At 38.4% G+C, this 13,830-nt stretch overlaps 1 protein-coding gene across 1 annotated transcript; it reads right to left on the minus strand.

Annotated features, from left to right (window-relative positions):
• Window positions 1-3,192: 3,192 nt before the first annotated feature.
• Window positions 3,193-7,836, minus strand: LOC135084782 (uncharacterized). Its single transcript, XM_063979520.1, has 7 exons — window positions 7,738-7,836; window positions 7,195-7,256; window positions 6,707-6,854; window positions 6,186-6,318; window positions 5,381-5,543; window positions 4,011-4,079; window positions 3,193-3,222 (listed from the first exon to the last, which is right to left on the minus strand). The coding sequence occupies exons 2-7, from the start codon at window positions 7,249-7,251 to the stop codon at window positions 3,193-3,195; spliced, it is 600 nt and encodes a 199-aa protein (XP_063835590.1). The 5' UTR covers window positions 7,252-7,256; window positions 7,738-7,836.
• Between the last annotated feature and the right edge of the window lie 5,994 nt (window positions 7,837-13,830).

Here is a 13,830-nt window from a genome sequence, read left to right on the forward strand (position 1 = left end):
ACTATGTCAGTCACTTTGGTTCTCCTGCGGATCACGTCATTTCTGGTTCAATCACTACGAGCATAGCACGCTCCATCGCCTTTGACCTTGAGTCTTCTTATGAGGCCCACAGTAAGCGACCACGTCTCAGATCCATAAGTTATCAAAGACTTTTGTCTTGAGACAGTGCGATATTTCAGACGTGAGAATATCACGAAGCTTCCTGAACGTTGCCAGCCGAGTTGGATTCGACGATTGACCTCTTCCTCGAAGTTAGACCTACCTAAGGCTGGTTTTAGTGTCACGCAGACCGTCAGTGCGGATCGCTCCGCACAGCCAATCTGTATGAACTGATAGGGAGCGAGCGATTCCTGCGGACCGCATTACTCTAAAACGCTTCCTCGAAGTTTACAGATCGGCTTTGTGAAGCGGATCCGCACTGGACGGTCCGCGTGACACTATAACCAGCCTAACTGGACTGTTTGTACTAGGTATATATAAGTGTCAACAACTGCCGAGTGTAGAGTATCCAACCTTTAGAGGAGTGGGTGCAACACGGACATTTGACATGATTTTGTCTTGTCCATGTTTTATTTTAAGACCCCCTTGTTGAGAGGCTCGATTCAGGCCATTGTGCATTGTGCCTAGATCTTCCACGGTCTCAGCCATGGCTATGATATCGTTTGCGAATCGAAGGTGGGTTATTTACTCACCGTTGATATTTATGCCGAATCCGTTCCAGTCCAGAAACAGTTTCGGAGTTTTCAGTTCCCCCTGTCTGCTGCTGCAACTGGTTTCGAGTCTTGATCCTGGAGACGTAACGACATTGTGGCGTTTTCGTACAAGCCTTTCAACATTTCGATGTATCGATATAGGTAGTCAATTTGACACCGTTGGAGAAACTGTAGTAGGTACTGCCCAGGTCTCGATCGAAGCTTTCTCATAGTCCACAAACGCCAGGCAAAGTGACTGACTATACTCCTCGGTCTTCTGTATAATCTGCCGTGGCGTATGTATGTGGTGTAGGTACTAAAGCGATTGAGAGATTGAGAGGCTGGAAGTCATCGAGCTTACAAGCGAGACGATTCGTAATGACTCTCGAAAACAGCTTGTAGACATGGCTCGGAAGTGAGATGGGTCTATAATTCTTCAACAAGGTTTTGTCGCCTTTTTTGAAGAAGAGTGTCACTACACTTCTGTGCCATACCGTAGGCGTTATTCCTTCGAGGATGACGGAACTGAACAGCTTCTGAAGAGCCTTCAGCCCCTCGGTCAAAAACCCAACTGCGTAAAAATGAACAGAAAAAAGATAGAAACAAGACAACTTAGTGTTCATAAGTGTAGTAGGAGTGGGAGGCATTAAATGCATATCACCACCAAAAAAAGTAATTGATATCCTATATGCATATTAACGTAAGGGCCTAATTATAATAAATCAAAAAGTTTTAAATGAAGTAAGGTTCAATGAGTTCAAAAGTTAAAACCAACAGTTTAGGGTAAGGGCTGAATTGTATTATTAAAAGGAATTTACGTCCTTTAAATCATTTGTTTCCCAAAAAGTCGTATTCAGACGACTAAAAATGTTTAAGGTAAGGGACATTTTTTTAAAGATATCAACATTTCAAGTATACCAATCGATAGAGCCGAAAATTCTGAATGCGTTGGTATATATAACTCATTTTGGCCAAAATGTCCCTTACATTAATTGATACTTCCACTATCGAAATACTGAGGCGTCTTATGCAGTTGTAGCACAGAATAAGTAATAGTACAGGTACAGAAGGATTACTCCGCAAGACGATTTAAATAAATGCGAGTCTTGCTACGACGCGATACAGTGGAATTCAGCTCGCACAGCACTACGTACCTACAATTTTATTCACCTACAAGTTTTGTCTCTTTCTATCGCGTGCCTCTGAACTCTTCTTACGCTGTTAGGGTTGCTGTCTAGTGAAAAAATAATTAATATACTTATTTGTAATGAGGTACGAGTACGCATTCATTATGGAAAACCTTGGGAGAGGCCTTTGTCCAGCAGTGGACGTCATTTGGCTGAAACGAACGAACGCATTCTGAGCAGTAGTCATAGTAGGTTAGGTTCCTATACTATCCTAAGAATTATTGATTACTTACATGGCCAACATACCTTTCAGCATCTTTGGGAAGCGAAAAAAAAAGATAAACCCGGTAGATTTACTTTTCGAATTTAAACACCCGAACGCCGCACAATATTTCTTTCTCTTTATGTCCATTTTTAAATAATACTTCGATCATAAATAAATAAATAATAAATAAATAAATATCCTTGGACATTTTACACTACGCCGCTAGCCCATAGAATTATAATCATACTACAACGCACGCCAGCGTCCTGACGAGCGCGCGCGTGACACTCGACTGATATAATACCCGCCGGCGGGGCGCTTCGCTGTAGGTAATTATCGGATGTACCGCGCGGAGTGAGCCAGGCCTGGTTGTAGTAACAAACGCAAAAATTACTACAAAAATGTATAATTTGATGTGCTATCAATTGAACAGATGACAACACATTGGAATGTACCTTTTCCTGGTTGCAAAATCATCTGTATTACATCGAGATAAGGTGCTTAAGCTTGACGTGCCGTCTGTATAACATAATTATAATCGCGTGATGTTCACGTGTTATTTGAAGTGGAATTAACTGTTTAAGTTTAGGCAATTGCATTTCCTAAGATAGTGATCTTGAATAGTAAATTATTAATGGAAACAAACTGATGTGAGTAATGATGTTAGCTGAAGTGATGAACACACAGCGTCCCACACGTGTAATTGCTATCATTATCAGTCATGGACATTTCACAGTGCGTGCCAATAGAAACTGTAACTTCTGTGAATGTATTATGATAAAAATCAGCTCAGAGAGAGTAACCTTCCTACCTACCCTTAACATTACTTCACTTTGCAATACGTTTGCTCATATTCTCTAGTTACATGCTCGGTATCTTTTAATATGAACTTGTTGTTGTTGATTTTTGGCGTCGAACCTTGGACCAGGCATACGGCTAAGCAATGCAGTCGTGCAGGAGGGTGCAAGGAAGAGGGGCAGCCATAGTAGATAACACAGAGTCGTTCAGGAGAGTGCAAGGAAGAGGTGCAGCAACCGTAGTTAAGGATCGGCTGGGACGAACAAGGATAAGCGAATCCAACTCGCGAGCCTTGACAGGGATACGCTGGTTAAGGCGGCCCTTTACAAGGCTTGGGAACCTGCGGGTGACGAGCTATTGCGGTATTAGGCGTTTTTGTCACCAAAACTGCCAGTTTCTATTGGTGCAGACATACATTAGGTATGTGTATGTTTACAGACCTTATCAGTACTTCTTGTTGACTTAGATAGAAGTACTTATTTGAATGCGCAACAGTAAACATAAAGTTAAACCTTGACCACATCTTGACCTTATAATTGCTTAGGTACCGACCTAACATTAAGGAATTTAGATAATCAAGCCCAGTGACTTACTTATCAAAGCTGTATTTGGGATATACCTATCTCATTCTACATCATCATCAATATTAATAGATACAAAGACGGATTAATCTACATAATATAAGCAGAGTACTCAAATGCCAAGAGGGCTCACGAAGTTAAGGGACGACGATAGTTACATCAGGATGATTTCTAGTGTGCACTGTGCAATCAACTTTTTTAAATAAAAAGGGCCGCCAAGAAATTTTGAAAAGGCACGCTGCGCCACTGGGTGGTAAACTTCCGCCAGGCCATCCCGCATTTTCCCCCAGTTAACCTTAGAGCTAAGGTTATTGACTTGGCAGTCCAAGCACAGGTATGACCCGCGGTAGGTACACGCAAGCGCGCGTTCTATATGCTGCAGATATTGCGCGCGCTCCGGCTCTTTTCCGAGCCAATATTAAATTCTCTATCTAGCCTTAAGGCCAAGATTAGGGGTAAGTAGTAGTATGGGCGTAGTTGCCACCGAATCAGCTTCTTTGATATAGGGTCTGTCCTGTCTAAGGCACGCTACGCCTCTGGTACTTACCTGGCAGTCCAAGCACCGGCAGGACCCGCGGTAGGTGCACGCAAGCGCGCGCTCTATGTGCTTCAGATACTGCGCGAAGTCAATATATTCAATATTTATATTCTCCTGCATCTAGCCTTCTTATTGCCAAGATCAAGAGTTGTAGTACTTAGCCATGGCGTAGCTACCCCCGTATAGTATCAATGGTATGAGGACCCCATGACTACACACACCCGCAAAGACCGATTAACCTATAAGCAGAGTACTCAACTGCCAAGGGGCTCCATATTAAATGTCCTGTGTGCAATGTCATTTTTAGATAAAAAGGACTCCCAAGAAATTTTGATACAGAGCACGCTACGCCACTAGGTAAAGCCCGGTCTGTGAGCACGTAGAATTTTGTCCAATGACCCCAAGCTACCCATCCTTATCGCTCGCGCGTAATTATATTGCTGTCGCGACTGTGCGACGGGCGCCCGCAGTGAGTGTGCGAGCGCGACAGCAACTTAATTATAAGGATGGGTAGCTTGGGGTCATTGGACAAAATTCTACGTGCTCGCAGACCAGACTATAGTAGACTAATTAAACCTGGCAGTCCAAGCACCGGCAAGACCCGCGGTAGGTACACGCAAGCGCGCGCTCTATATGCTGCAGGTATTGCGCACGCTCCGGCTCTTTTCGGAGCCAATATTAAATTCTCTATCTAGCCTTAAGGCCAATATTAGGGGTAGTAGTATGGGCGTAGCTGCCACCGAATCAGCTTTTTTGATAATATTGGGTCTGTCTAAGGCACGCTACGCCTCTGGTACTTACCTGGCAGTCCAGTCACGCACCGGCAGGACCCGCGGTAGGTGCACGCAAGCGCGCGCTCTATATGCTGCAGATACTGCGCCCGCTCCGGCTCTTTTCCGAGCCAATATTAAATTCTCTTTCATCTAGACTTCCTTAGGGCCAAGATCAAGAGTTGTAGTAGCCGTGGCGTAGCTACCCCCGTATAGTATCAATGGTATGAGGCCCCCATGACTACACACACCCGCAAAGACCGATTAACCTATAAGCAGAGTACTCAACTGCCAAGGGGCTCCATAAATGTCCTGTGTGCAATGTCATTTTTAGATAAAAAGGACTCCCAAGAAATTTTGATACAGAGCACGCTACGCCACTAGGTAAAGCCCGGTCTGTGAGCACGTAGAATTTTGTCCAATGACCCCAAGCTACCCATCCTTATCGCTCGCGCGTAATTATATTGCTGTCGCGACTGTGCGACGGGCGCCCGCAGTGAGTGTGCGAGCGCGACAGCAACATAATTACGCGCGAGCGATAAGGATGGGTAGCATGGGGTCATTGGACAAAATTCTACGTGCTCGCAGACCAGACTATAGTAGACTAACCTGGCAGTCCAAGCACCGGCATGACCCGCGGTAGGTGCACGCAAGCGCGCTCTCTATATGCTGCAGATACTGCGCCCGCTCCGGCTCGTGGCGGCGGCGGCCGAGCGACAACAGGAATAGCGGGATGCCCAGCCTTCGGCGGGCCTTGGCCTTTGGCGTGCTGCTGTTGAAGGAATTGAACCTTAATTTCGAACTCCTCCTATGTTCTTCTGATTAATTTCGTTGCGGGTCCAATGACAGTTTAACTTTCCCCCGGGACAAACTTGACCTTCATTGGTTGGGTTTTTATGGCGGTCAAGCTGTAGATCCTGGCTACACAGGAGTTGCAATAGTGGGAACGAGAGGTGGGAATAGTCCCGTGTTGAAGGAATTGACCGGTTATTCCCAGTCATCGCCAGAGGCGTTCCAACTCATAACAAATGGGATAAAAAATATCCTAGTGATGACACAAATGGGGTAGATATATCTCACTTGTTGCCAGTGATAACTAGTGACGAATGGGATGTAAAATCCCCAATTTAGTTTTTATTGTGTCAATAAGGCAACATTAAAGGATTTTGGAATGTAACTCTTTCGAAATGTAAGTTCAAATAGGTATTCCTTTCTTGAGAGCGAAAAATAGTTTCCGCCTTATTAACAGAACTCAATATGAAACTGAATTTGGCTTTTCATTCCACCTTGTTAGGAGAATCTAATATAGAAATTTCTAATCTGTTTCTAAATTCTAATCTAATCATCAGCAGGATTTTCTAAGTTTATTAATCAAAATTATACAATTTGTGTACTAGGGGATAAAAAGACCTACCTATCTCCAACATTATTCAATAATGCAGGCTTCATGTCATTGTCTTTCTCACAAAGTGTCGTCTCGCTCTGACGACGTTTAGTGCGTCTTTTCACTCCGTTTCCAATTTCTAGCTTCTCCTTGTCTTCTGTCACTGTTAACAAAAATAAATGATTTTTTACACATGTTAAACCAATCTTATTTCCTTCTGTTTCAACCAAAGGACGTCTACTTCTGGACAAAAGCCTCCCCAAGGGTTTCAACAACGGCCTTTTCCTTTGCCCTCATCCAGGAGCTTCCTGCGACTGCTTTTTGCCCTAATCGGCCGTCCGCTCTACGAGCTATTTTTCCCGCCCACTGCCACTTACGATTTTGTACGACCATTAAAAAAAAATACAGCAGTCGATACAATATCAACTGAGTCGCTAAAGTTTCCGCAGGTATAGGTCACATGTAAGGTATTTTCTTTTACAATAGAAAGAAAGAAAGAAAAATATTTATTTGGTACTAAATGTATAATAAATAAACTATTTTCCACTTACTATTAGTATCATGCTCATAGTTCCAGTTCCTCTCGCCATACTCCGCGTTGTCGGTCAACTCACGCGCGGACGGATTGCGGTATATCGTCTCCGTGGACGCATTACCGTTCTCTGCATCGTAGGACTGGGATTCGGGTTGTTGTAGGACCTGATGAATTAAAGCTTTGTTATTAAACTTACCTATTTGTGAGAGTGAGCCTAATGGGGCGAAATCATTGTAGGAGATAGATACAGTTAACAAGTTTCAAACCACACTTTAAACAAATATTTTCCGAGTAGGCACTAGCCAATAATAAAATTAGCCTTAGGATTTCCACTGCTGAACATGGACTATGTGCTTATGATTTTCTGATTAGCCTATAGGTTCAATAACGTAAAACGTATTTTATGAATCATTGTTATTATGAGAAACTGCAAGAAAAGCAATTTTTTTTTCTTCAAAAATACATTATTGAATTAAATAAACCTATTATTTATTTAAACATCACCTGATAATGCGCTCTGGATCCCAAGAAAAATACCGCTCCAGAATTACTAGACGTCATTATTGCTGAAATAAATATAAACATTTAAGTATTCATATTAGGCTTAGATCTAAGATATTAGGTATATCATTTAGTTCATGCTCATCTACCTACTAATAATAATATGTGTTTGTTACCTATTTCATGTTCTTACAAAAAATATTTCAAATTATTATCACATAGGAAAGGGAAAAATTATTATCGACTTTGAAGTGTAAAAGTCCTTTTTAATTTATTAAAGAAACCTATTGTGAGATACTTTAACACGAGTGCCCCGCTTTATATTTTTGTAATTCGAATTTCGACCTTATCGTCGGCAATAAACATTGTATAAAAATACTTTTTATTTGTAATTAGTGCTGCTTGAAAGGTATTCATATTTATAAAAATAACAACAGAATAATGTGCAATTAAACTAATTTTAGTTAATAGGTTTCATAGAATGTAATAGGTAGGTTTTATTAGAATTGTAATTATTTATGTTATAAAAAATATTACTGTTCTTACCTATATTATTTGCTTGAATACTTTTTAAATTATTTTCTTTAATTTTCAGTTTAATTCTGTTTCATAATTAATTTCCACATTTTTACTTCATTTGTTGGTTCGTTGACTGACTAGAAAAGGTAAAAAATTTGACATAGTATTGACTTGCGCAGTGCACCAACAAGGGTTGTCATGTCAGGGGTAAATGTTACCCCTAAATAGTAAAATAATAAAAAAAATCCCCATGGGCAATTCTTTACTTTTAGTTTAATTAAATTAAAAAGAAATAGAACTGACACGATCATTAACTAATTCAGCGATCTAATGTATGTGCTGAACATCGTGGTTAGTTTCAGCATTTAATACTGCTCCATCCCTCTGATTGATGCTTTTAAAAAGCAGATTATACCCCAACCCTTACAAAGCTGCTTTAGATTGCAAAGCTGTGAGTTCAAAGTTCAAGTAAGGCAAGACGATCGGATGACGGCAGATGTCGTTCTAAGCGAAAATTATTTAGAGAAACTTATATTTTTTTATTAAAAAAAAATTAGTTATATCCCAACTTATAAAATTGTAACAGTACATTACATGAAAGCTTTCAAACAATTATTCAAATATGTACTTATAGGAAACTTTCGCCAGTACCGCACGTAGAAACGCTTTATCCAAAATAATAATTGGCAAATACTTATGTAGCCTACCAAAGTGTTTGAGTAATATAATATTTTTCGGAAAAAATACAACTTAGGGCAAAAAAAAATATTGATTGTAAACAAAAAAAAAATCTAAAAAAAAGGAGTCAAATTTGTCCACTGCGGTACTGTTTGCAGTCATTGTTCAAGTTCAAGCATTCGTCATTCTACAGCGTCGCGGGTATCCAGATACAGTCTAGCAATTTCTTCTAGTCGACAGAATGGCAAATGTTGAAGTTAGTTCTTATTGCGACATGATAAGGTCTAAATGGGTGTGCTGTGCAACTGAATGACGCGGCTGCACTGTGCCGCTTCCCCGAGTGGCTTCGGACTCCATGGGTGTAGAACTGCGGGGCTTCTTTATATACTTAACCGGGGAGAAAACTTCGATATCGCGATTCAGGTATGTAGGGTAGTGTAAGTTTCAGAGAAATTGTATTATGTAGTAAGTAAAAGAGTCAAGTAGATGCTAAAAATTATTGGCAGATTGTTCAGTTGGCTCCCAAACATAATGTGATGCTTATCGGTACTTGTCCAACTTATAAAGAATACTTAGCTTACTAAATAAGCATCAACACGATAAGCCTACAATAATAGCTAGTAAAGATAATTTTATTTCATAATTTAGGTTACTTCCAATGAATAGAGACGTTAACAGAAGCTGACGAGTTATCTTCTTAGATGTGCTCGGCGATGAAAAAGGAAAGATTATGGGCTAGAGCTAGTTACATTAAATGCAAGATCTGTTTTCAACTACTCTGTCTGTCTGCGACGGAGAGAGGGGTGGAATCAGGTTTCTTCAATGGAACATTAAGGTAAAGCACTATGCTGTTTATTGTCGTGAATAGCCCCCTACTTATTAAGTTATAAGCTCATTGTTTAGATTAAGACCCAATTGTAAACACTTAATAAGCAATAAAAATTTTGAATTTGAATTTGAACTTATTACTCTTAGCAACGCGCAAAATAACGCGAAGATGTTGGTACCTTATTAGTCAATTAAAAGTAATGAATTATTCACATCATTGACTAATAATGCAGCTGGTGTTGTATTGTAAGTCCGGTTAGTGTAGTACCAGGCCAGGCAGCTGTCATAAAAGCAAATTTTATTCAACAAGAGCTCTACATAACTATAAATTACTTTACACCTGCCTCTACAGCAAGATCTCTACATATAATTAAGAGTGTAATAATTTACTTTACACCTACCCACAGCCTAATAAATTTAATCATTTTTAAATTCATTCACAATATTTTGAGTCTATCCTACCTAGCTAATAGCTATGATAGACTTATCTGGAGTCTAGACCTATCTCAATAAACGTGATGAAATTTCTGTCTCGACCACTTCAGTGTATATCTAGATTCCAGGACCTGCGAAATATTTTTTGTAAATTCTTCTTCGTAGAGGATCTTGTAGCTTTGTAAGAGTCTTAATCGTGTTTAAAAATCAAATAAAACTAGGGGTTGCAGAAAACTAGATAGCTCTATAACTTCGCCTTAACAGCTGCGTAGTAGAGCATGAAGCCCGGATACGTTTGTGTTGTATGATATCGGAAGATATTGTGACTGTGTTAGTTTGCGATATTCTGTAGTATCGGTAGAGACGAGAGAAGTGTTAGACATGCTGGTCGTTAAGCTTAAGCGGAAAACATTACCTACTGAATATTTAAACATAGCTGATCATGACGATTTTAGTATATTTTTTGTTTGTTAATTTCAATTCAATAAATTAAAGAGTATAGGACTAAGAAGCTCTTTTGTTTAGAAAATAGTCTGCCTCTACATTCTTTCTACAAGATATCATTATGTTATTGATGAATATGCAGGTTCTCTTTCAATACCGGAACAACCAGTTCCGAGAATCTTTAAGAAGAAAATATAAATAATAATAATAAATAATTTATTTCAGACTTTCATCCATAGTTTGTTAGTAGGGATTTAGTAACAATTTTTCCTTATACTTCCTTTTCCTTCCTTTCCTTCATTACCACTGTTCAATCTCTCTCTACCTACATAATAATTATTTAAGAGTCTTCGAAGATAATAATTTTATAAGTTCGATTTTGTTACCGCTTGCTCTACCAATTCCGCTCATTACAAAGAGCTTTTCCCAAGATGCACACGCTGGCATTTTAATCCCATTACAATAGACTGCTTTTGTATGTGTATGAACATCATACCCACATTACTATGAAATCGACTCTATAAGATCCAATATGAGCGAGTGAGACAACATTTTATTAGCTGAAAGATACATCCTATCTCTTTCTTTGAGCTCAGGTGAGGCTAGATACAGGATGTTTTAAAGTTCAAATAAGACTTAGGTACCTACTTACCTCCTATATTTTTCTAGAAGTTAGTCTTATACGTACATAAATGAAAAAGAAGTAGGCATACTAGGTAATCAATTTAATTTTATCAAATATTTTTTATCGAATGTTAATAATCTCAGATGAATGAAAGATCTCGGTGTCTAATTTCCAAATCTTGAAAAACTCTATCAGGTCATCATTAGCAAAATAGAAACTATATGGCTGGGTTGCACCATTTTACTTTGACTTTAAAAAACGTCAAAAATTTGTCAAACTCCATACAAAAAACAACGGTTATCGTCATAGTTACGGTCAAAGTTAGGTGGTGCAAGTGCAACTCAGTCTATGTGTGTCACTCACATCAAATTAAGGCAATCAGTACATAAGTATGTTTCATTTTGCATTATGCATCACTCAAAATAAGGAGGGTAGACTGGATAAAGTCCTTAGAGCATTCATAAATGAAATATAGGCCATAGTCCATTGAAAATGGAAATCAGAGGGCCTAGTGTGAATTTACATCAATGAGAGCGTCAAAAAATGACATTAAATGTATGACGGATTGTACAGGGCCCCTAGCGGGAAACGTTCAAAAACTAAAATTTTCATCGTTTGATGTAAACTCACACTCAGCCCACAGGTGACTTTTTCACGCATTTATTATTTTAATCTATTCAATAAGGACAGCCTGTATACTGTTTCTTCGTGTCGTCGCTCCCGATCGATGGACCTCGACCTTGTTCAGTGGGCTGCATTGCGCAGGTCATGACGTCGTCTCCAACCGAATATAGTCGCGTTTGAAATGGACGAGTTTGTGCAAGATACTACCAATAACAATAGTAATAATCACTATAATGTATTAACAAGTTGCTGCCTAAATGAGAAGTTTTATTGTTTGATGTGGCTGGATGTTATCGATGTGGCTAGGTAGAGTCAAAAGATAAATTATCTATAAAAATAAGGAAACACAAAAAGCAAATAGTAAATTAATTGGTATTTCTATTATGACTCTACAAAATGAATTGAACATTCCATTACTTTAACCCTTTAACGCACACCCTAACTTTTTTTTGAATTCGCTATATTTCTAAGTGGATATATATTCTATAGCGTTATTTATAACAACATGTATTAATAAAATTATCAGAAACTAGATATTTTACGAGAAAATACAAAAAAACTAGTGGTCAGTATACTGACCACTGACCGTTCTGCATCACTAAAATCACCAATATTCATGTGAAATCACTGGCCAGTAAACTGGACACTTATAAAAAAAACCGGTTATTTTTATGTAAATTACATATTAAACTAAATAAAATAATTGCGTATTTAGTTATCAATCTTTAATTAGGCTAAAAACATAATATTCAACAAAGTATCAAATAAAATGATTGTATTTCTTCTTCTGAGCCAAAAATAACATGAAAAAAACAAAATTGAAAGTTTTGTCAACTAAAGTAAACATTATATAATAATTTAGAGACAATATTATGTTATAAAATAAAAAAAAGTGAATGAAAACTCAATAAACCCAGGATTATTAATTTATACATTATCCACAAATATACATAATTTTGTATGAAAAAATACCTAAACAGTTATAATAATGGGGTATAACTACCGAACCCGTATATTTGGGCTTATTATGTTATTGTATTATAAAAATTAATAATATACTCAGTATAAAACGATATAATTTGTGTGTAAAAATCAAAACATATAAATATGAGACCACCTCAAATTCACATGTGTAATTTCTACACAAGGCTTTTTCAACACACTAGTCTGTTTTTAATTGCAAAAATAACATGTTTATTTTACGGTTTTCGACTATATTTTCACGTGATGATAAAGTATATACTATAACATTATTATTTTACTCATCTTCTTTACGAAGAAATGTTTTTACATTGAACTACCCTCGGAAATATGTATCGTCTGCTTGCAATGGCAGCAAATACTAGTACGGGTGTGCACAGTGGCCAGTTGACAGGCCACCTTAAAAAAGAGCGCGAATTTTTGATTGCGTGCGACGTCCTTGAGCGCTGGCTCGTTTCTAGGCCAGCGTGCTTTATTGGCTATCGTTTATGATCATAAGGTTCGACATTGTTATAAAAATCATTGAATTATCGGCCGTAAAGTGACTGTCCAGTTTATTGGCCACTTTGTATGGGCCGTCCTATAAAGGGTTAAAAGAAAAAATCATTAGCAGAGTGATGAAATTGATACTAGCATTTTTGAGGAGGTACTTGATTGGTTGCTTTAACAAAGCCAAATAAATAACTAAATCTGATGTAGAGTCCCAAATGTGTTTAATAAGACTGTTAGTATAAAGAATGAATATTAAAGAGAGAGTGTTGCACTTCCACTGTAAATTAATATCATGATTATCATCTCAAGACAAGTAAATTGCTCAATACATACCATTTTAAGATGCGCTATATGCAGTGTTGGACAGGGTAAATGTACTGGACCGTCTGGTCTGAGTCATAAGTAGGTCAAACTGATCTCTACAAAACATAATTAGATACTATTTCAGTGCAACGCAGCTACAAGCGGCCCTGGGTATTCAAATGATTATTCCCCTTTATTATTTCCCCTCGCTCTTGGATAAACCTGTCTCCCAACTCATTCATGGAGGCACTACGCAGACTGACGTCATAGCGGTTCACCAATCGGATAGCTCGTCCTGAATCTCGATATCAAAGTTTTTTGGCCGCTTTGTATAAATACAAATCCCAATATAGAGACAGCGGGGAGTCCCATTGCTACAAGGAAAACTGGTCGTGGTGAGGGGCCAGCTTTAAGCCCTCTCCATCTGAATATGTCGTCTTTAAGTCGTCATGTATGGGTTAATATGAAATGGTAATAAAAATCACTCGTAATAATCGTAAAATGAAACGAGAGTTCTTCTCACACACACCTCTGTAGCTGCTTTGACTTCCTTTTTTTGTTATCGTTCCAGTCTTTTTATTATTTAACAAACCTGCCTATCAAAATTTGTGAGAAAAGTACTGTCCTTTAATCCTCCTGCATAGCTTAAAATTACTACATTATGAGAGAGTTTAAAATAATAGAATAATATTATATTATTTTAAACTCTA

The sequence above is a fragment of the Ostrinia nubilalis genome, chromosome 27, assembly GCF_963855985.1.
Source record: "Ostrinia nubilalis chromosome 27, ilOstNubi1.1, whole genome shotgun sequence".
Lineage (NCBI taxonomy): Eukaryota > Metazoa > Arthropoda > Insecta > Lepidoptera > Crambidae > Ostrinia > Ostrinia nubilalis.